Source organism: Rhinatrema bivittatum, chromosome 4 (genome assembly GCF_901001135.1).
Source record: "Rhinatrema bivittatum chromosome 4, aRhiBiv1.1, whole genome shotgun sequence".
Taxonomy (NCBI): domain Eukaryota; kingdom Metazoa; phylum Chordata; class Amphibia; order Gymnophiona; family Rhinatrematidae; genus Rhinatrema; species Rhinatrema bivittatum.
The window spans coordinates 89,609,482-89,633,598 of record NC_042618.1 but is presented as its reverse complement, the minus strand read 5'-3'; the positions used below and the strand labels follow the sequence as shown (position 1 = coordinate 89,633,598).

General features: G+C 44.6%; 1 protein-coding gene across 1 annotated transcript in view; it reads left to right on the top strand.

Annotated features, from left to right (window-relative positions):
• Positions 1 to 1,223, top strand: part of TOGARAM1 (TOG array regulator of axonemal microtubules 1) — a 221,371-nt gene extending 220,148 nt beyond the window's left edge. Inside the window, exon 20 of the mRNA XM_029598475.1 lies at positions 25 to 1,223. Within this exon, the coding sequence (XP_029454335.1) occupies positions 25 to 278 (254 nt within the window). The 3' untranslated portion in view covers positions 279 to 1,223. The remainder of the gene's footprint in view (positions 1 to 24) is intronic.
• The last annotated feature ends 22,894 nt before the right edge of the window (positions 1,224 to 24,117 follow it).

Genomic DNA, 24,117 nt, shown 5'->3' with positions numbered 1-24,117 from the left:
GTTTTGTTGTATTTTACTTTACAGATTTTGTTATGAAGTTGTATCCAAGGAAACCTTATGCGGTGGAGCAGAAAGTTCTAGTTGTCCTTTGGCACCTTCTAGGGAACTTGACAAACAGTGGCTCTCTCCCTGGAGCAGGAGGAAATATGCGAACAGCCACAGCAAAATTAACAAAAGCACTTTTTGAAAAGATGGGTCAGAATCTGTTGAACCAGGCTGCATCTCAGCCAGTACATATCAGAAGAAATTTAGAAGAATTTCTTGAAAGATGTACCTAAAAATGTACATATATAAATGCACATTCATATAATATATATTGTTATATATATGTATGTGATGGAGGACTAAACAAAGTTTACATGAAGACAAGTGGAACAATCTGAAAGTTGCATTTTCACAGTGCCTGCACTTTCCATGTAGAAAAGTGGTTAGAATGTCTGCTGTTATTGATATGTCAAGTACATCTGTCCTACACTAGTCCTATACATACTGTACACTTGATCAGTATTGAAGCCATCAGTTCTTAAATATGTTGCTTGCAGACCACATGGAATTCACCTAACTTGTCTTATTAATTGTAAAGGGAAACAAGTGAAAATCCTGCTCATTTGCACTCTTCTATAGAAAATGCAGTACATCACCCTGTGTGTACTACTAGATGTGAGATTTGTAATCTTAAAGAAAATATACTTTTATTATTACGTAATCATGCTCAGAGATGTCTCTTTACTTAGCCTTACTTAAAATTTCACTGAGATACGTGTTCAAATAACAGGGTTTTTGTGTGATACTTGTGATAAATATGTATTTTTAAATCGGTCCAATCCTCTGATTGTGCAGTATTAACTTACTATTGCTGCTGCTGTTTGATATTTACTTGACTCCAGGGCATAATCATCCACATAACACTGTATAATTTTGACAGGTTGTAATGAAGCATGATGACCAAAAATTCTCAAGAATAATTTTTACAGATTTTGGTGTGTACCAGTCAAAAAACAATTGTTTCCATGTGTTGAATGTATTTCTATATTTGGTATAAGATGATACATTTTAGCTGTGTCATTGAATCAACTATAAACGTTATCTTTGCCCAGTTGTGTAAATCTCAACCACCATAGTGCCAGTTCTTCTCTAGCTTTTCACTTTGTTCTCCAGCTGCAAGTACTGTATTCCATTTGGAAAAAAAAGAATATTATAAAATAAATAGATTTATTTCTTTACATGTTTGACAGAGATTCTCTTTCTGAGATTGGTTAGGGTTTGTTTGGGGTTTTTTTTAATATACACTATCATATTGAACTGCTGACCTTGGAAGAGGAAATATGTAGAAACCTCTCAGATGTTTCTCATGTGATTATCCAAGAAAATACATATGAAAACTAAAACTAGAGCCATCCTTGGGAAAGGAGGAGGGAGGGTGGCCCTACCCCATCCGACCACCAACATCTGACATCAGTTAGGAGGGCTGATGGGGGTCAGGAACAGGAATTGTCAGGAAGTACAATTCCCCTGCAAACCCTCCCCCCTGCCATTTCATCCTACTCCACCTGCTTATCAATATCTCTGCGGGGACTATCCTTCTGTTTTTCAATCTTTGGGGGATCACAGCTCTGGCTGAATCATCCTGGACTCTGCATAGTTCCTAGGGTCAGCCCTGACTAGAGTTGTGAGCATATCGGATTGGAAAATAAGCAGAAGATTTTTGTGGGGGAAAATGTTATAATCTTATAATTTAAAATAAAATATATGCTTGTTAGCGATTCTGCTTAGTGGTTAAAAAAAAAAAAAAGATATCCATTAGTACACACTTTTGTCCATTCCAGTTGCAGACTCCAACATCTCAACTCAGAAGGAAATGTCAGTGAGCACACACATCTCAGCTTTGCAAGATCTGTTTGGCTGGACTGGTAACCAGGAAGAGGAGCCACATATTATTAAACATAGCCTAGAACCAACTTCAAAAGTTACCTATAGACTGAATGAATGTTGTGCTAATAAATATGACCTCATAACTGTGTAAATCTGCACACACAATCGCAGGTCAGTTCATACATATTTTTCTTTTATTTTTTCAGTTTTTGCATGTAAAAATGTTTATCAAAGCCACGCTCTAAACATATTCTCAAAAAATCTCTATGGGCACAAATTTTCTTTTTTGGAAGAACAATTCATATTCATATGCTATATATCTTATAAAAACGATGCCATCAGTTCAGACCCACTAAGCCCAACACATGTCACTGTTTCGATAGAAAAAACCCATCTGTCTTGGGTATTTCTGTAATTCCAAAGTGATTTTACAGGATAAACTTCTTCTTGGTCTTCAATGCTGCGATGTTCAAAGCATGGTGTTCTGTGGTGTGACAAGGCATCAGAATCGCTCAATTACATCTCACCACTTCATTACTCCCTACTGGCAAAGGATCATAGTGCTCTGAATGAGGTTTCTTCACAGTCCTTCCACTGGATAACAGTCAGTCTATTTGAGGTAGATTTACTACTCCATGCACTCAATGGTAACTCATGGTGTATTTATAGATGTTTCTATCCATCTTTGTATCTTTAACCCATAGGACCATTTCAACACTGTACTGGGGATGACTGCAGACAAAGTTGTAGTTGGTCTTATCCTTAATCACACACTTGTGCTTGTTCCCACAGCCATTCTTCCCGATGCCTCTTGACATAATTGTCATGCCAGAGAGTAATGAGCCCTTGTACCTCTATTAAGTTTGCGCTGCCTATCTTGTGCAAGCTGTTTGCAAGCACAAGATAGGCCTTAGGCGGCTGCTGATACTCCACAGCAATAGGGCTTCTGCCTAGCCAACCAGCTCCCCCTTTGGTTTAGCCCTAAAGTTCTGGCAGCTAGCAGTACTTCCCTGTCATGATCCAAAGGAGGTGACAGAGGCTAGACAGCTGGGTAAGCTGAGTGAGGTCTGAATCCAGTCTGAGGTTGAGATGAGAAATGCAGGAAACAGCACCAGGGCAGACAAGGACAACAGAGACTGGAATAGGGAACCACAGGACTCACAAGGAGAACACCAGGAGCAAGGCAGGAAACGGGAACAAAGAATAATACATTGGGAACTAGCACTGCTCAGAAAGCAGACCTGTTACAAAGGCACGGAGTAGTAGTTCTGAGCCTCAATTTATATAAGGCAGGATGTGATGATATCTGAGCATGTCACAAGATGTCCTGCCAGCAGGACCTATAAAAGAACTCGAGCTGCAGGAAGTTCAGCCATGTTCCTTGGATGCAACATGATGCCAGAGGTGAGGGGCATTCCACTAATTCATTATCTGATAAGAACATAAGAAATTGCCATGCTGGGTCAGACCAAGGGTCCATCAAGCCCAGCATCCTGTTTCCAACAGAGGCCAAACCAGGCCACAAGAACCTGGCAATTACCCAAACACTAAGAAGATCCCATGTTACTGATGCAATTAAAAGCAGTGGCTATTCCCTAAGGGGTAGATTTTCAAAACGCGCGATTTGGCGTACGTTTGCTGGCGCATCAGGCGCAAGCAAAAGTACACGGGATTTTAGTAGATACGTGCGTAGCCGCTAAAATCCTGGATCGGCGCGCGCAAGGCTATCAATTCCGTATAGCCGGCGCGTGCCGAGCCACGCAGCCTACCCCCGTTCCCTCCGAGGCCGCTCTGAAATCGGAGCGGCCTCAGAGGGAACTTTCTTTTGCCCTCCCCTCACCTTCCCCTCCCTTCCCCTACCTAACCCACCCGCCCGGTCCTGTCTAAACCCCATCCTTACCTTTGTCAGGGGATTTACGCCTCCCAGAGGGAGGCGTAAATCCCCGCGCGCCAGCAGGCCGCTAGCGCGCCGGGACGCAACCTGGGGGCGGGTCCAGAGGGCGCGGCCATGCCCCCGAAACGCTCCCGACACGCCCCCAAAACGGCGCTGCGCTCGGTCCCGCCCCCGACACGCCCCCCTCCGAAAACCCCGGGACTTATGCGAGTCCCGGGGCTCTGCGCGCGCCGGTAGGCCTATGTAAAATAGGCTCACCGGCGCGCAGGGCCCTGCTTGCCTAAATCCGCCCGGATTTGGGCGGATTTAGGCGAGCAGGGCTCTTAAAATCCGCCCCTAAGTAAACTTGATTAATAGCTGTTAATGGACTTCTTCTCCAAGAACTTTTCTAAACTTTTTTTGAACCCAGCTACACTAACTGCACCAACCACATCCTCTGGCAACAAATTCCAGAGCTCTACTGTGCATTGAGTGAAAAAGAATTTTCTCTGATTAGTTTTAAATGTGCTACTTGCTAACTTCATGAAATGCCCCCTAGTCCTTCTATTATTCGAATGTGTAAATAACAGAGTCACATCTACTCATTCAAGACCTCTCATGATCTTAAAGACCTCTATCATATCCCCCCTAAGCCGTCTCTTCTCCAAGCTGAACAGCCCTAACTTCTTCAGCCTTTCCTCATAGGGGAGCTGTTCCATCCCCTTTATCATTTTGGTTGCCCTTCTCTGTATCTTCTCCATCGCAACTATATCTTTTTTGAGATGCGGTGACCAGAATTGTACACAGTATTCAAGGTGCGGTCTCACCATGGAGCGATATAGAGGCATTATGACATTTTCCATTTTATTAACCATTCCCTTCCTAATAATTCCTAAAATTCTGTTTGTTTTTTGACTGCTGCAGCACACTGAGCTGACGATTTTAAAGAATTATCCACTATGATGCCTAGATCTTCTTCCTGGGTGGTAGCTCCTAATATGGAACCTAACATCGTGTAACTGCAGCAAGGGTTATTTTTCCCTATATGCAACACCTTGCACTTGTCCACATTAAATTTCATCTGCCATTTGGATGCCCAGTCTTGCAAGGTCCTCCTGTAATGTATCACAGTCCACTTGTGATTTAACTACTCTGAATAATTTTGTATCATCCACAAATTTGATAACCTCATTCGTCGTATTCCTTTCTAGATCATTTATATATATATTGAAAAGCACCGGTCCAAGTACAGATCCCTGAGGCACTCCACTGTTTACCCTTTTCCACTGAGAAAATTGACCATTTAATCCTACTCTCTGTTTCCTGTCTTTTAACCAGTTTCTAATCCACGAAAGGACATCACCTCCTATCCCATGACTTTTTAGTTTTCGTAGAAGCCTCTCATGAGGGACTTTGTCAGACGCCTTCTGAAAATCCAAATACACTACATCTACCAGTTGACCTTTATCCACATGTTTATTAACCCCTTCAAAAAAATGAAGATTTGTTAAGCAAGACTTCCCTTGGGTAAATCCATGTTGACTGTGTTCCATTAAATCATGTCTTTCTATATGCTCTACGATTTTGATCTTGAGAACAGTGCCGGGAAAAATAGTGGAAACTAAAGTCAGGCTCACTAGTCTATAGTTACCCGGATTGCCCTGGAGCCTTTTTTAAATATTGGGGTTACATTGGCCACCCTTCAGTCTTCAGGTACAATGGATGATTTTAAAACCATTGGGGTAGATTTACAAAAAATGCGCGTTCACGTACTTTTGTTGGCGCACCAGTCGCAAACAAAAGTACGCTGGATTTTAGTAGATACGCGCGTAGCCGCGTTTATCTGCTAAAATCCAGGATCGGCGCGCGCAAGGCTGCCGAATTTGTGCAGCCTGCGCGCGCCAAGCCGCGCAGCCTGCCTCCGTTCCCTCCAAGGCCGCTCCGAAATCGGAGCGGCCTCGGAGGGAACTCGCTTTTGCCCTCCCCTCACCTTCCCCTCCCTTCCTCTATCTAACCCACCCCCCCCGGCCCTATCTAAACCCCCCCCCCCCCCCTACCTTTGTCTGGGGATTTACACCTCCCGGAGGGAGAAGTAAATCCCCGCGCGCCAGCGGGCCACTAGCACGCCGAGACGCGACCCGGGGGCGGTTCCGGAGGGCGCAACCATGCCCCCGGGCCCGCCCCCGAAACGCTGCGTCGATCGGCCACGCCCCCGGCAAAAAACCCCGGGACTTGCGCGCGGGGCTCCTAATTCAGCTCTATGTAAGTTGTTAGCCTCCGAGCCTTGTTTTCTGTAACTTCCAGCAGGTGAGCTTAAAACAGCATGTAATAAATAAATGATGATGATGATTATGACGACTAAGTTCTGACAAGGAAGCAATGTGCACTGTTGATGCCATAAGGCACATCCTCAACATGTCCCCTGTTGGTACCTACTGACCCATTCTTATCCTCTCCAAAGCAGATGTGGTAACAATCTTCTTTTGAGGGAGGAAAGGACTCACCCGAGTTGTATCTAGTAACACTCCTATAAATTCCAGTTGGGATGACTGGCTTAAGTGGGACTTGGCCCTAGGAATGCTAGCACTTGGATAGTTTTGCTCATTGATTCTTATACATGCACTTGTCAAGTCAATCATCCAGATGGGAAATACATGCACCTATCAGGGAATACGTTGCATAGATATGCCGTCGCCACCAACCACCACAAGACATTTTGTGGATACATGTGCTGGCTCCACCTTGAAGGATAATATACAATATCAGTGGTGTAGCCAGAACTGAATTTTTATGTATGTCTACTGCCCACCCAAGGTCAACATGGGTGGGCAGTAGACATACATAACTAGGCCCTACTAGTTGTACTCTTGTTGATAAATAATGCTTTAGCATGCACCCTACAATGGATTTCTGGATAGTTTGCAACAGCCATCATGCATCATGAATGACATTTTTAAATATTTTAATTCTATTACTTCAAGCACTTCATGACATTAAAATTGCCTTATTAATCTATATTAATTTTTATATTTATTGTAGTTTATAAATATGCAATATCATGTAAAAAATAAACACTTCAGAAAGAGATCCAATCACATAATAAAACAAATATCAATATATTCTTATGAATCCTCTTTCCAAAAAATGTATACAACTACAATAAACAGCAGAAATCATAATCATCATAAAAAGCTTTGCAACAGGTGCAGAATAGAACTAGGACATGCAAAAAAAAAAATTAATTCTGGTGTCATCTCAGTGACAGCAAAAGAAATTCCCTTCAATGCCAAAAAATTTGTGAAGTAACACAAGCCCTACAAAAAAATAAATAAACTAGAACCTCCAGAAAAGCAGAAACTCTCAGGACTCAACAGCAGCAACCTTATCTATGAAAAAGCAGCAAGGCAAACATTACACCAGGCCCTGGAACACTAATACACTAATGGGCAAACAAAAAAATAGACTGCTACAAATCCCTACAGAGAAACTACACGCTAGCCAAAATACTGCATCTCTGTCACACATGTGGAACACAGACAGATCCTTATCTAAAACAGAATAAAGGAGTAAAATTTAGAAACAAACATGCAGACAAAACTGAAATGAAAAGCCTTAGAAACCAGACTCCATGAACACTGGAATACTGAAGATAAAGCAAAATACAAATATATAAGAAATGCAAATTCCCAAAAATGGGATATTCCAGTCTCTGAAAGTCAAAATAATTTTTTTTTTTTTACCTTTGTTGTCTGATCTTATTTTTCTAATCAGTTGGTCCCAGTCTCTTTTTCATACACACACATGGACACTCTCACATATATTCTCACACACAGACATGCTTTCTCTCACACAGGATCCCACTCTTTCATGCTCACATACATACAGGTTCACACACACACACACACACATATATATAGGCTCTCACTCTTATAGGCTCTCTTTCACACAGGCTCCCACTCCCACAAACACACACACAGCTCTCATTCTCACATGCTGTTCTCGGCAGCATCTCAGACCTCTTCCTCCTTTCGCCCCACGAGTCTGCTGTAGCTCTGTGACAGGGCCTCTCTTCTTGGGCCGCTGGGCAACGATTGGATAAGCCTGGGCCCAAAGTGGGTGGGCTATGGCCCAACTATGGCATAGCCCATCCCCTTTTATAAGCAAGAGACAATCAAGGTGCCCATGGAAAGATCTAGGATGAGAAAAAGTCTTCTTTTTTTTTTCAAGATCAGGAAGTACTTAGAGTAAAATCTCCATCCTCTTATCTGGTGTAACAGGTGCAACTGCATTGGTCTCTAATGGGAAGAGACTTTTGTAGCAATTCCTGATGTTGAGATACCAACCAAGTGGGTTTTGGTAAGCGATTGGAAGTTTGTCCAAAAGATGTACCTGTAACTTTTTCAAATGGATAACCCAAGTGTCTGAAGTTATTCTGGACCAACAAATTACATCAAATATTAGCCTTCCTCCAACAGAAAGGTCATCTGGCATGGATACTGAAATTTTGGCTATGTGTATCATAACATATTTGTTGATCTTCAGTTCTACATATCGAAGTGGACTAACAGGGCAAACACTCTACTACTATTAGTAATAACCAGAAGTAATGAGACTCTCATTGTTATAAGGTAAATTCTATTTTGTGGAACACTGGATATGTATTGACTAAACTTGCTTAACTGAGAGTAGTGCTATTAAGATAATGCTTCTAATATCCTTACCATATAACACATAGTCAGTGGTCCCCGGTCTCCTGTGCTTCCACAGCTGTAGTAACGGCTGCAAAATTTGGCCCTTGCTGTGGAAGTGGCCGATCCTGACCAAACTGCAGCACCACTTTACCCCTACAGGTGGCCATAGAAAAAGTGGAAGTAGGATGGTGCACTGATCCTTTTCCAGCCTCCAACCCACAGAAGAAAAGTGACAGTAGGATGGCACATTGCTTCCATTCTGCCTCCCCTCCAATCTCATCACTCATCTGTCAGGAAATAGCACAGCAGCTTTGCAGTGCCCCAAATTGAATCCTCCTCTTCTGCTGCTGGGGCCTGAATGTTGTACTTTGAACCACATGGGTGAGTGACAGGATGGGGGGAAATGAACAAAAGAGAACGATGGGACCAGAGAGAGTGAGCAGATGCGATAGGGGGAAGTGACCTGGGGGATGGTGGGAGGGAAGTGAATGAGGAAACATGAGGGGATCAGGGAGGGAAGAGTGAATGCAAGGTGATGGTTTGTGGGGAGGGAAGGGAAGCTGGGAGAAAGTAAATGAGACAGTGAGTGAGAGGATGTTGGAGCTGGGTGAAAGAATGATTGAGGGGAGAGTGAGAAATCATAGGGTTGGGGAGGGGGGCGGAGCAAGAGTACTGTAGCAGCACAGGAGTACCGGGAGCAGAAAGTATTATGCTCCCAGAAGGGGTGAACCTTATCTGAGGGATCAGGAGGGGCCCAGAGGCATGTGAGGAACTTTTAGATACTGGCACGGTTTCAGTCTTACTTTGAATATATTGTCAGAACAGGAACAGCAGGGTGGGGTAGCAAGCTATGAACAAGCCATTTTTGGAGAGGGGCAGGGGATGCATTGCCTGAAAGGGCCTTATAGGAACTTTTAAAAACAAAGGAGGAGATCGGTTTCAGACCCCTTGACATTTTTTCTTTTTTGTTAGGCTATACAGCATGACTTATCTGGATATCTTTTTAAGATATACTGATGTGTGGCTGGATAACTTGCTACTTAAGGCCGAATAAAATTCTAAATATCTATATTCAAACATAGCCGGTTTGGTTTTTAAGTTATTCAGCTACACACATAACTGGATAACGTTAAGCAAGTATATTCGGCTGGACGTTTATCCCACTGAATATACGGGACAAGTTACCCGGCTACAAGTAGCCAGATAACTTAAAAACCAAACCAGCTATGTTTGAATATAGCCATTTAGAGTTTTATCCAGTCTTAGCACTAACCGGCCTACTGAATACTAGCCTGCCTGAGTATAACTCGGTGGCCAGTGCTGATATTTCAGCAAGGGCCTCTTGACAGCTCTGCCAGAGTTGCAAGACTTTCTTTCTTATCAAATAATGTGACAAGTGCTTGTAAGGTTCTAATAAGGGGAATAGCTGCAATAAAGAATAACATATGCACTATGGGGAAACAGAGCTATGTGAGATTTGGGAAAGTTGCAGATTGGCACTTGATACTTGTGACTTAGATTGGCCACTGCTGGAGACAGGATTCTGGCTTTGATGGACTCTTGGTCTGACACAGTATGACATATGTTATGTTCTTGGGGGATCTAGCTGTTTCTAGGTTGCTGGCTTGAAAAAGGATAGGAAAATTAATTCTTACCTGCTAATTTTCGTTCCTGAAGTACCACGAATCAGTCCAGATGAGTGGTTTATGCATCCCTACCAGCAGATGGAGGCAAAAAACAAAACTTTGAGGCACTGCTACATAGTGCCACCTGCAGTCCCTCAGTACTGACCTGTACCCAAGCCAAGATGTCCACCCTAAGAAACCCCAATAAACCTTGGGCGACCAGAGACAAAGTCAGAGCCCCCTGCAAACTAGACTCCCTTGATTTAACAAAACAAAAATTTGTAACCTATCATTAAAATCATCCATTGTACCTGAAGACTGGTGGGGGGGGGGGGGGGCTAATGTAACCCCAATATTTAAAAAGGGCTCCAGGGGTGATCCGGGAAACCACAGACCAGTTAGCCTGACTTCAGTGCCAGGAAAAATAGTGGAAAGTGTTCTAAATACCAGACATGTTACGCTGAGAGATCGGGCCACCTCCACAGCTGGCCCACTCCTATGGAACTCCATTCCTTCTGATCTCAGACAGGAGCCCTGCCTCCTAACTTTTAGAAAAAGACTTAAGACTTGGCTGTTCAAGCAAGCCTTCCCGGACACAATCTAATGTCTTCACCATCTCCTTCTCAAAGCAAGCAGCCCTCAACCATCCTTTTGTGCATAGTATTTAGATGTATATTGTTTAATCGTTACTAATTTATCTCTCTCTTCCTCCTCCCAGTTTTGCTTCCCTTGTTAAATGTAACTGCACCTTCGGGCACCCCTGTTCCAGTTTGATGTATTTACTGCACTCCTGTTTTATGTAAACCAGCAAGATATGTTTTCATGATTGCTGGTATATAAAAACCTTAAATAAATAAATAAATAAATAAATAAAAAATAAAATATAATATCAAAATCACAGAACATATAGAAAGACATGGTTTAATGGAACAAAGTCAGCATGGCTTTACCCAAGGCAAGTCTTGCCTCACAAATCTGCTTCACTTTTTTGAAGGAGTTAATAAACATGTGGATAAAGGTGAACCGGTAGATGTAATATACTTGGATTTTCAGAAGGCATTTGACAAAGTTCCTCATGAGAGGCTTCTAAGAAAAGTAAAAAGTCATGGGATAGGTGGTGATTTCCTTTCATGGATTACAAACTGGCTAAAAGACAGAAAACAGAGTAAGATTAAATGGACAATTTTCTCAGTGGAAGGGAGTGGGCAGTGGAGTGCCTCAGGGATCTGTATTGGGACCCGTACTTTTCAATATATTTATAAATGATCTGGAAAGAAATACGACAAGTGAGGTAATCAAATTTGCAGATGATACAAAATTGTTCAGAGTAGTTAAATCACAAGCAGATTGTGATAAATTACAGGAAGACCTTGTGAGACTTGAAAATTGGGCATCCAAATGGCAGATGAAATTTAATGTGGATAAATGCAAGGTGATGCATATAGGGAAAAATAACCCATGCTATAGTTATACAATGTTAGGTTGATATTAGGAGCTACCACCCAAGAAAGAGATCTAAGCAACATAATGGATAACACATTGAAATCATCGGTTCAGTGTGCTGCGGCAATCAAAAAACAAATAGAATGTTGGGAATTATTAGAAAGGGAATGGTGAATAAAACGGAAAATGTCATAGTGCCTCTATATCGCTCCATGGTGAGACCACACCTTGAATACTGTGTACAATTCTGGTCGCCGCATCTCAAAAAAGATATAGATGCGATGGAGAAGGTACAGAGAAGGGCGATAAAAATGATAAAGGGAATGGAACAGCTCCCCTATGAGGAAAGACTAAAGAGGTTAGGACTTTTCAGCTTGGAGAAGAGATGGCTGAGGGGGGATATGACAGAGGTGTTTAAAATCATGAGAGGTCTAGAATGGGTAAATGTGAATCGGTTATTTACTCTTTCGGATAATAAAAAGACTAGGGGGCACTCCATGAAGTTAGCATGTGGCACATTTAAAACTAATCGGAGAAAGTTCTTTTTCACTCAACGCACAATTAAACTCTGGAATTTGTTTCCAGAGGATGTGGTTAGTGCAGTTAGTGTAGCTGTGTTTAAAAAAGGATTGGATAAGTTCTTGAGGAGAAGTCCATTACCTGCTATTAATTAAGTTGACTTAGAAAATAGCCACTGCTATTACTACCGGTAGCAACAGTAACATGGAATAGACTTAGTTTTTGGGTACTTGCCAGGTTCTTACGGCCTGGATTGGCCACAGTTGGAAACAGATTGCTGGACTTGATGGACCCTTGGTCTACCCCAGTATGGCATGTTCTTATGTTCTTACAAACCAACTATGTACAGCTTCCATTACTCTGATCAAATCAAATGCAGCTCAGACAGCTTAGTCATATCCAGAATTGAGGAAGTCTTTTGTCAGAAGGAGATGGGTCTCTGGACTGATCCAGGGTACTTCAGGAACGAAAATTAGCAGGTAAGAACCAATTTTCCTTTCCTGTTCATACCCCGGATCATTCCAGATGATTGGGATGTACCTAAGTCCCTCTATTCTGGGTGGGAACCCGAAAGACCCTCACACAATACACTCTCCCCAAACATTGCTTCCTCTGGAGCCCGCACATCTAGGTGGTAATGTTTGGTGAAAGTGTGAAGAAAAGACCACATTGTTGCATGACAGATCTCCTGCAGAGAAACAATCAGCACTCCGCCCACGAGGTCGTCTGCGTCATAGTGAAATGCGCTCACAACCCCTCCGACACCAGCTAGCCCTTGTAGATGTAAGCTGAAGCTATCGTCTCTTTTAACCAGTGAGCAATCGCTCACTTGGAAGTCTTATTTCCCTTCTTTGCTCCACTAAACAGGACAAACAGATGATCCAATCCCCGAAAAGGATTTGTCACCTTGAAATATCGCAAAAGGATATGATGCATATCCAATAAGTGGAGTTCCCTAGCCATCGAAGAATCTGCTGCCAAGTTCAAAAAAGCTGGAAGTGAAAAGAGGACACTACTTTTGGCAAAAAGAAAGGAACCATGCGTACAGAGACCCCATCATCCAAAAAATGGATGAAAGGGTCCCTACACGACAACACTTGCAGCTCAGAAATTCACCTAGCTGAACAAATGGCCACCAGGAAAACAGTCTTCAAGGTTAAATCCTTCAATGACACCCTCCGCATGGGCTCAAAAGGGGGTCCACACAGCACCTGAAGAACCAAATTCAAATTCCATGCCGGACAGATCTTCCACACTGGAGGACGAAGATGCTTTGCATCTCTCAGGAAATGAGCCACATCCGGATGGGATGCCAGCGGTCTTCCCTGAATCCTGCCATGCAGGGAGCCCAAAACTGTTACCTGGACCTAAAGGAAATTATACACTAACCCCTTCGATAACCTGCACTGCAGAAAGTCCAAGATCCGCGGGATGTCCACCTCTAAATGTTATAATTAGTGAGGTTTGGGTGGACCCTTGGACACTGTGGCAGCTGACCATGCCCATGGGGGCAGTCCCGTGAGGGGCCACAGGTCAGGCTCAGCTTAGGACATACAAACACAGAGACTGATCTTTTATTAGACAATGTGATGAAGCCACCAGAGGTGGCTTCGGTGAGCAGTAGAGGTAGCCCGGCTGGGCTAGTGTCCCTCAGGCGCTGGAACAGCGACTCCTCCGGTAGCAGTGCTGTAGTGGAAAGAACTGAGAATAATGAGTACAGTGGAATAAGCACAAAGCCCCAGTATGGAGAACCCCAGGATAGGGAGAGCAGGCCCTTGAGGAGCGAGTAGCTGATCCCTGAGAGCAGAGAGGCTTGAAGGTGATGTACTCACACAGTGGTTCCACGTAGGAGATGGCACTAGGGCTGGAAAGGAGGCAGGCCCTCGAGGAGCGAGTACCTGGTTCCAGGGAACAGCTCTGAGGTGAAGATGGTAGTACTCACTGGTGTTGTAGATAGCGAATCCTTCCAGGCAGAAGAGAAGGTAAGAGCAGGCAACGAGTCAGGGAACATGGGCGCTCGAGGAGCGAGTACCGGTTCCTGATAGCAACCTGAAAAGCAAGTGAGGCCCCCGAGGAGCGGGTACCCCGTTAGCGTTAGTCTTTTAAATTCAATATGGTTGCCTTTAAATCTAGCCGATAAGAAATGACAGCGCTTACAGTGCTGACAGTTCAGTGTAATGCAGCCGACATTTAAACTATGGCGGTGATCCTTTTAAATTTAATGTATGTTTTTTTTAAATTGACAAGAAGGTGTTGTTTTTCGTTAATGGCTGTGCTTACCAGTACAAATGAATTTTTAACCAGTGATTTTATAAGTTTTAATTTGCTGAATCATACGGAGAGTTTTTTAAAGAACATTCTCCTTATATTTATTTTGTCTTTTGGTGTTTAGATTAATTAGTTGTTTTCTTTTTGTTCAATTTCACATGTTTTAATTTGTTTGTTTTTATGTCAGCACTTATATGTTTATAAATATATTTTTTAATTGGTTCTTAGTCTTTTAGTTTATCTGGATGTTTCAGATCAACATTTGTTTGGCAATATATGAGGTTTTCATTACAGCACCTATATTGTTTTAAATACGGTATATGTTTTTATAATTGCCTCTCAGCTTTTAAGTCTATCTGGCTGTTTTAGATTTGACAGCATATGAGGTTTTTTAGGCAGACATCAATTGGTAATTTGTATCAATATGTAGTGCTACATTGTCATAAAATGGTTATAATAATCTACATTGGTTTTCCTGAAGAGATGTGTTCAATTCTCTTTTTGGTTATTTTTGTACAATCAGAGAAGCTGAACCACTATATGGAGACATACCATCGGCATTAGATATAATAGGTATTTAAAAATTATTTTTACTATAGATTGCACCACTTAAATGAATTTGTCTATATAGACACATATGGAATCACTCACATAGATTAAAGCTTTTTTAAAAAAGATATATTAGACCATGTTTTGTTATTAATTATTGTCATTGTTGTCATTATGTATTGTCATTTATTATTTATTATGCTCTTCATTTCATATGATTTTATTATGTATGTTTGGTGTATATGTTTTTATTTGTTTTTATATGTTTTTTATATGAGATTATATTTGTTTTGTTCTGTTAGCCCCTGAAGCAGCTCAAAGAGCGAAACTCAGCCTGAGACGGGCTTTTTATGATGTTATGTGCTGAATAAAGAACTCCTGGTGTTCACTGATCCTCTTTCTTCTTTGGTCGCTACTGCAATATTGGATCAGTTTCCGGTTTGTTTTTTTGGCTTTAAATATCCGGGCAGTGTGACGTCATCACGGGGGGACACCCCTGAGGTTCGTGCCAAGTAAGAAATAAGAGTGAGGGCCGTGCGGCGTGTGCCCTAAGGTACAAGCGGAGCATGGCGGGAGGCAGCACCCAAGCCGGTCCGGGACGGTGGAGAGGATGGCAGGCAGGCGCCGCAGCAGCCAGGTGTCCATCCACAGCAAGAGGAGGTGCAAAGAAAGAAAGGTAGGCGGAGTGAAGCCGTCGGGAAGGGACGAATGCAACACTAAGGGCTGCACTCTACACCAGGATTCGAATACCCTCCACACCCGGACATAAGCCATTGAAGTGGAAGGTCTTCTCGCCTGAAGCAAAGTTACAATTACCAGCTCCAAATATCCCTTCAACTAGAGTCGCTGCCTCTTAAAAGCCAAGCCGCTAGACAGAAGTGATCCTCCTGGTCTGAAAATATGGGCCCCTGATGAAGTAACCCTGAGAGATGAGCCAAACGAATGGGATTGTCTACTGCCAGATGCAGAAGGTCCACAAACCACGGCTGCCTCAGCCACTTGGGTGCCACCAGAATAACTCTGCACAGATGAACTTTGATGCGCCACAGCACCTATCCTACAAGCGGCCATGGAGGAAACAGGTAGAGCAAGAGGTGTGTCGGTGTTATAAATCTGCTGCTTGGAGTTAGCAATCTGTTATTGAGCTCCTTCTGTAGAGGAAGGAGTTAGTAATCTGTTATGAATCTCCTCCTGGAGAGGGAGGAGTTAACAATCTGTTATCAATCCCTGCTGCTAGGAGTAGCAATCTGTAGAAACTGCTCCCCAGGGGCGGAGTTAGAATCTGTAATAAATCATCCCACCAAGGGGAGGAGTTGGCAATCTGTTATAAGTCCGCCAGGGAGTTAGCAATCTGTTATGGATCACCCTGCCAAGGGGAAGAGCTAACAATTGTAATACTCCGTAGGCATAGTTAATGATCTGTAGTGGTTGGCTTCCCACAGAATGGCAGTCTGTATAATACTGCTCTGGTAGTGTACGGAATGAACACTTAAGGTAAATTGGTGAATCCCTGGGCCGATGGCAGATGACAGTGCCCCCAGGAGGATATCCTGAGAGGGACCACCGGCTAGGCTGGAGTATGGAGACAAACACAGATAGTTCTTTATTAGACAGGCAGTAGAACCACCAGAGGTGGCAGTAGTGAACTGATGTGCCCGGCAGGGCTGAAGTCCCTCTGATACTGGAATTGCAGTCTCTGGGTTGCTGAGCTGTAGAGAGAGACTATAGGTAGTGAGTAGCCAGGGTATGCTGGATACATAACCAGTAGTAGATGATACACTCACAATTGTAGATATCTGTAATGGCTTCTATGCAACAGAGAGTCTTCAGTATATTCAGGAACAGGAGCCGAAGGCGAGTACTGGTTCCTATATGCAGTCTAGAATGAGAACTCACAATATCTGTGTATGAGATGGCTTATGGAAAAGAAGAGAGGTTTTGGAGGGTTTTAGGCCATGGGCCCTCGAGGAGCGAGTACCGGTTCTTATCTGCAATCTGCAATAATGATTCAAGATCTCCGTACCTGCGATAACGTCTTAGACAGAAGGGAGTCTTCGGAGATTAGGAATATAGGCCCTCGTGGAGCGAGTACCGATTCCTATCTGCAATAGAACTCACAGTATTCACGTCTGCGATCGCTTCCAGGTAGAAAGGAGTGTTCTGAGCATTCAGGGACATAGGCCCTCGTGGCGCGAGTACCGGATCCCGTCTTAGCAATCTGAAATCAAGAAGAGAGAGAGCGGGGCCCCCGAGGAGCGGGCACCCCTAGGTAAGTTGGTGGAGGCAGAGCAGCGGAGAAAGAATTCCCCTTGCTAACTCGATTCGTAGTTGCAAGCAAAGACCTTTTAAACTGGAAGCGGATGATGTCACTACGGGGGGATGCCCCCGAGGATCGCACCCTTGCCGGTACAAACTCTGGAGCACGCGCCCTTACGTCATCAGGAAGATGGCGGATCCGCAGCGTCAGGCCAGGCCGGAGATTCCAGGAAGTATGGCGAGGAGAAGCTGTGGCAGCATCTGTCCGTCAGACCCGAAGGGAGTCGCCACTAAGGTAGAGAGGGTGGAGCGAGGGCGAGAACAGGCATGAACGCAACAGTCAGCCACAGTTGAAAGAGAGCGTCGAGGCCCTCCAATCCGACTTCCTATCTGCGACTGAAAAAGCGATCTGTTTTCACATTTTCCAGAGTCACCATGAGGTCCATCACTGGTTTGCTTGCAGCAAGGCTAAGGCTTCCGCCGACAACTCCTACTCCTCCGGATCCAGATGCTGTTCTGTGCTGCTCCTCCAAGGGGAGGAGCTAGCAGTTTATAATACTGTGTAGGCGGAGCCAATAGTTTGTAGGGGATGACTCCCACAGAGTGGCAGCAATGTAAGGAATGGCCACTTAGGAATTGGTGAATCCCTGGGTCGATGGCAGATGACAGCGCCCCAAGGAGGAGATCCTGAGAGGGACCATCGACTAGGCTAGAATATAAGATAAACACAATAGTTCTTTATTAGACTGGAAGCTGGACCACCAGAGGTGGCAGTAGTGAGTCACTGTGTCCGACAAGGCTGAAGTCCTTCTGATACTGGAATATAATCTCTGGGTCGCTGAGCTGTAGAGAGAGACTAGAAGTAGTGAGTAGACAAGGTATACTGGATACAAGATGGTACACTCACAATAGTCGATGTCTGCAATGGTCTCAATGCCACAGAGAGTCTTCAGTCCATGCAGGAACAGGAGCCATAGGTGAGCACTGGTTCCCACAAACAGTTTGTAATAAGAACTCACAATTGCTGTATAAGATTCTAGGAACATGGGCCCTCGTGGAGCGAGTACCGGTTCCTATCTGTAATCTTGCCAATGTAACTCTTGATCTCTGTACCTGCGATAATGTCTTGGACAGAAGGGAGTCTTCAGAACAATAGGAATGTAGGCCCTCGAGGAGCGAGTACCGATTCCTATGTAATAGAACTCATTGTGTTCACGTCCGCAATCGTTTCCAGGCAATGAGGAGTCTTCTGAGCGTTCTGGCAATCTGAAATCAAGAAGAGAGAGAGGACAGAGTAGCTAGGCGAATCGTAACCCAAGAAGATACAAGTCCTTGCTAACTCGTTAGAGGTTAGCAAACAAAGACCTTTTAAAGTACAAATGGATGACGTCACTATGGGGGGACGCCCCCGAGGTTCGCGCCCTTGCTGGTACAAAGTCTGGAGCGCGCGCCCTTACATCATCGGGAACATGGCAGATCCGTAGCGTCAGGCCAGCTTGGGGATGTCGGAGAAGTGCGGCAGGGAGCTGCCGCGGCCACAGCCGCAAGCCATCCTTCAAACCCAGAGGGAGTCGCCACCGAGGCAGAGAGGGTGGAGCGAGGGGCGAGAAGAGGCATGAACGCAACAGACGCTATCTGCTGAGGAAGTCCGCTTGCACGTTGTCCACCCCAGCCACATGAGAAGCAACTAGTCTCTCCTGATGTTTCTCTGCCCACACAAACAGCTCCAGGACCACTAGACGACTCTTCGTATCACCCTGACAACTGATGTACGCTACTGTCATCACAATATCTGAGATTACTTGCACCAATTTGCCCCACAATAGTGGAAGAAACGCCAACAAGGCCTTGCGCACTGCCCTGGTTTCCAGTCAATTGATCGACCAAGCCACCTCCTCTGATGACCACTGACCCTGGGCCAATTTCCCTTGACAAATTGCCCCCATCCAGAGAGGCTGGCATCCGTGGTTACCAGTATCCAGTCTGGTATTTCCAGATCCATTCCCTTCTCCAGACTGTGCCAGGACAGCCACCACGAGACTGGACCTGGCATCCTCTGGCAAAGGTAAAGGAAGTTGAAATTCCTTCAACAGCGGATTCCACCGGGATAACAGAGCCCCCTGTAGAAGACACATGTGAGCAAAAGCTCATGGCACTAAATCCAGCATAGAAGCTATAGACCCCAAGACCTGTAGGTAATCCCAGACCTTGGGCACCAACAGGCTCCGCAACTGAAGAACCTGACTCTGCAACTTGAGGACTCTCTCCAAAGTTAGGTATACCTTCCCCAGTCGGGTATCGAATCAAGTGCCCAGATACTACAAGGACTGATTCGGCTCCAGATGACTCTTTGCAAGGTTTGTCACCCAGCCCAATGCTCCCAGAGGCTGGAGTGTCCGCTAGACTGAATGACCACACTCTACCTCTGACTTTGCTCGAATCAGCCAATCGTCCAGGTACGGGTATACCAGGACACTCTCCTTCCTGAGTGCCACCGCCACTATCACCATCAACTTTGTGAATGTTTGTGGCACCGTCGCCAACCCAAAAGGAAGAGCTCGAAACTGAAAATGCTCTCCCAGAACCATGAACCTCAGAAACCACTGATGTTCGGATTGAAAAGGGATATGAAGGTAGGCCTCTGACAGATCCAAAGATGCTAAAAACTCCCCTTTGCGCACTGCCGCTATCACTGTGTGCAGCGTTTCCATCCGAAAATGCGGCACCCAGAGGGCAACATTTAGCTTCTGCAGATCAAGAATGGGCCAAAAGGTCCCTTCCTTCTTTAGCACCTCGAAGTACACAGAACCTATCAGCCAATTTTTGAGGCTGAGGAGGCTCTGCTTGACACTATCAGAATTCAAAATACAATCAGAAGTGATGAGGTGCCATTTTTTAGAACATGGATACCCCCGGTCTGCCTTCATAAAAACCTTCAAAAGAGCATTGTTTGCGAATAGAGCTTTATTGTTGGAATATAAATTTACCCGTGGAAATGAATGTTTGACGTGTGTCCTTCACTGTAGCAATCAAGTTAAAGAAATTATTGGTATTTTACAGAAATACTGGTCAATGCTAACTCTTCATCAAGGACTAGACAAAGCTCCTCGTTATGTATTTGCAAGAAATCAAAACTTACATGATAAAGTTGTAAGAGCTTGTTTAAAATCAATACCCGAAGAAAGTGCTCAAGTTGAAGGGAATTCCCCCCGTGGTGTGTGCGAGATGTGTGGGTTGTCACTGGTGGGCCCGGTATGGCAGCAACCTAGTTTGAAATTGCACAGTTTTCCTAAATAAATCCACAAACTGTAATTCAAAAAATGTTGTGTATGTTTTACAACGCCCATGTAATTTGATTTACGTGGGACGGACTAAGTGCAAAATATGGACGCGGTTGTTAGAACATAAGAGCTGTATAAAAACTTCTAAATTGACAGTTCCTTTGGTACCGCACTGCATAGACAAAAAACACCAATTCAGAGATTTTCGTTGGACTATTTTGGAGGCAATTAATGTTCCATCCTGGGGGTGGGGGGGGTGTGTGGGGTGATATCCAATCATTTTTGAATAGACGGGAACAATTCTGGATTTTTAATTTGAGATCAGTGCACCCAGAAGGACTTAATGAAATAATTAATTGGTATTCCTTGATTTAATGCTTATGACATCATCACACTGGTTATGCGTATAAGAGGAAGGTGAATCGATGCCATGTTAAAGGTCTCTTTAAGCGTTTGTCAAAAAAAGTAGTTGAAAATTCCGGGAGACAAATGTAATGATGGAGAAGTGAGAGCGGCGATCAAATTTGAAGTGTAACCCCATGAAGCAGATTTGCGATCGAAACATGGCCATGTCGGGGTTGTGAGCGGATACTGAAGATAAGTGTGTTTGATTTCTGTGCTCTGATGTTATGAACCCTGCCTGCGGAGCTAACCCTCGCAAGCAGGCCCTGCTTACCTCCCCACGCTGCTTCTCCCGACGCGGCATGGACGCCGCCGTTGTCAGGCCTTCCGGTGAGGCTGGAGCCGCGGACTTTTCCGTTCTCGCGGCCCAGAGGCTGCCCCTGGTGCTCTGCTTCACCGTGGCAGCAGCCACGGACTTTTCAGCGTCCTCCCATGCGGCATGGAGTGCCGCTGACGTCATCTCATGTTCCGGGGCTGCAGGCCGCAAGCCCCGGGCTGGAGTAGCGGCTGGAGCCGCCCCCGGGGCCTCCTGCAGCAGCTGCAGCCGCTGCCCTCATCGGGCCTGCTTCTTAGGCCAGCCCTGCTTCTTTATCACACGCTGTGCAAGCCGCTGTCCATGGTCCTGCACAGTTCTTGCTTCCTTCCTCCTAGGCGCACAGCCGCGCCTCTCTACAGAATTTAAAGGGCCAGACACAGGAAGTGTGCTGGCCCCACCTTTGGACTGATTTCCTGCTCCAGCCCTATAAAAGGGCTGCTCCGTCATTTCAGTCTTTGCCTTGCATCGAAGTTACTTCGTCTATGGAAGCTCCTGCTGTCCAGCTCTCCGACAGGCCCTTGTCTTCTTCGTGGAGCTCCTCGTCTCGTCTGTGTCTAGAACCATGTCTTCATTGCCTGAGGTCCCCGTCCAGGTGTCCTGGTGTCTGATCTTCCTGATGTCTGTTCCTGTAATGTTCTAGCTCTCCTAGTCCTCCAGGTGACCTCCATGAGGGTAAATCCATTCTGTCTGGTTCCTGTTCCGGTCACTGGAGCCTCTGTCAGCTGGATTCCTTTCCTGCGCTCATCCCGCTCTCTGCGTGGTCCGTGACCAGTCTCCTTAGGCAGTGTAGGGTGCGCAGTGGGACAGGGTGGTCCGCGACCAGCCCATTGGGTCTGTCCGTGAAGGTGGGCTGTGTAGGGCACCCTGAGAGACAGTGCCAATGTCTTCCTTCCCAGTTTCTCGTCTCATCTGGACTTCGTCAAGTTCACCACCTCTGATGCCGTTGCATCCGCCCTGATGTCATGTCTTCGCTTCAACCTTCGTCTGTGATGCCATCGCATCAACCTTGGTGTCATGTCTTCATGTCAAGACCTCCGTCTGCCCTCATCCTCAGGCCGGCTTGCTGCTCTATGCCGTTTCAAGCGGCAGGTCCGAAAGGGCTCGGAACAGTCGGAGGACCGTTCCCCTACCAACATCATCTGTTGTTGGTTCTGGGAGCTTGCAGGCCTGGCAGAGGGTAAGACCGTGTTTTTCCTTGCTGGGACGCGTCGCCAACTCTCGGTTCGGTCCTGGATCTGTCTGGGGTCGGACTGAGGCCCAAGGGCACACTAAACACCCCTTCTAACACTCTGATGAATGTGTTCAAATAAAGTTTTAACATATGACCCGGGTAGGGACCTTCATGGACTGTGATTGTTTTTAGGAAAAACAAAAGTAAAAAGTTTTGATAAATGAATAAATAAAGTAATAGTTGCCTCGAGGGGAATACAGCTTGTCTACATCTTCAAGCTGTGCTCATGAAGGTCCTACATATTTTCAATAAGTATTAAATATTTATACTGAGGAATTTTTTTGTGGTGTTTTGGCAGCTTGGAGAAGAGACAACTGAGGGGGGATATTATAGAGATGTTTAAAATCATGAGAGGTCTAGAATGGGTAAATGTGAATTGGTTATTTACTCTTTCATATAATAGAAGGACTAAGGGGCACTCCATGTAGCACATTTAAAACTAATCGGAGAAAATTTTTTTTTCACTCAATGCACAATTAAACTCTGGAATTTGTTGCCAGGGGATGTGGTTAGTGCAGTTAGTGTAGCTAGGTTTAAAAAAGGTTTGGATAAGTTGGAGAAGTCCATTAACTGCTATTAATCAAGTTGACTTAGGGAATAGCCACTGCTATTAATTGCATCAGTAGCATGGGATCTTCTTAGTGTTTGGGTAATTGCCAGGTTCTTGTGGCCTGGTTTGGCATCTGTTGGAAACAGGATGCTGGGCTTGATAGACCCTTGGTCTGACCCAGTATGGCATGTTCTTATGTTCTAAAACTAAATTAAAGTGACAGGTACAATGAAACAAGGGGACAGAACTACTCTATTCTGCTTCTAGAGATAGGCTGAGGAGTCAGGACACCAAGGGAGACAAGGGCCCAGAGGAGGAGAGGGAACCAGGACCCCTGGCTACCTACCTGCCAAAAAAGGGCCGAGTCCTGACAGGGATTGCCAACCCCACACTCGCCCTGCTCTATCCAGGGATGTCCCATGAAGGAACACCTGGGGGAGCTGAATCCTTTTTTTTTTTTTTTTAAACACCTCCAGACTGCAGGTATGAACCTCTACCATCTGCTGGAGCCAGAGAAATACTGAGGGACTGCAGGTGGCACTCTTGGTTATGTAGCAGTGCCTCAAAGTTTTGTTCTCTGCCTCCATCTGCTGGTAGGGATGCATAAACCCACTCCTCTGGACTGATCAGGGGTATGAACAGGAACGTTGTGTTTTGGGGGTTTTTTTTTTACTATTGATGTATAGATGTGGAAACAACATTAGATGCTAAATATATCAGTGGCTTCTCGTCTTTGGATTTAATTTATATGGTTTTTCTACTATAAGCGACATATATAAACACTTGTAATAAATAAACTAATATGCTGTTGAAGCTTTATTAGTGCAGATGTTTTTGGATTTCTGAAATGCTGCACTATGTCTGTTTTGTTAAATAAAAAGTTATATAAAAAAAATAATGCAGTAATTACAAGGAGCCCCCTGACAGAACCAGCGAGTGCAACAAGAACCCTTGCAATGCTCTTTCCTGTAAGGGAAACATTTCACGGATTAAAAGTCCATCGGCTAAATGCTCTGTTCTCCTAGTTTTTCTAAATGAACCCCTAATCTTTAAAGACCAAAGACCGATTATTGAAACAAATTTTTTTCTGCCCCTCATGTTTTCGAGGCTTTGAGTATTTTAATGAATATAAAATACGGGAAACAGACGGCTTCGTTTCTAAAACTTGTCCTTCCTGGTTGTTTGATTCCTCTCAATAAAGTTAATTTGAACTCTAAGCGTGGGCGATGACGTAGGGTTAA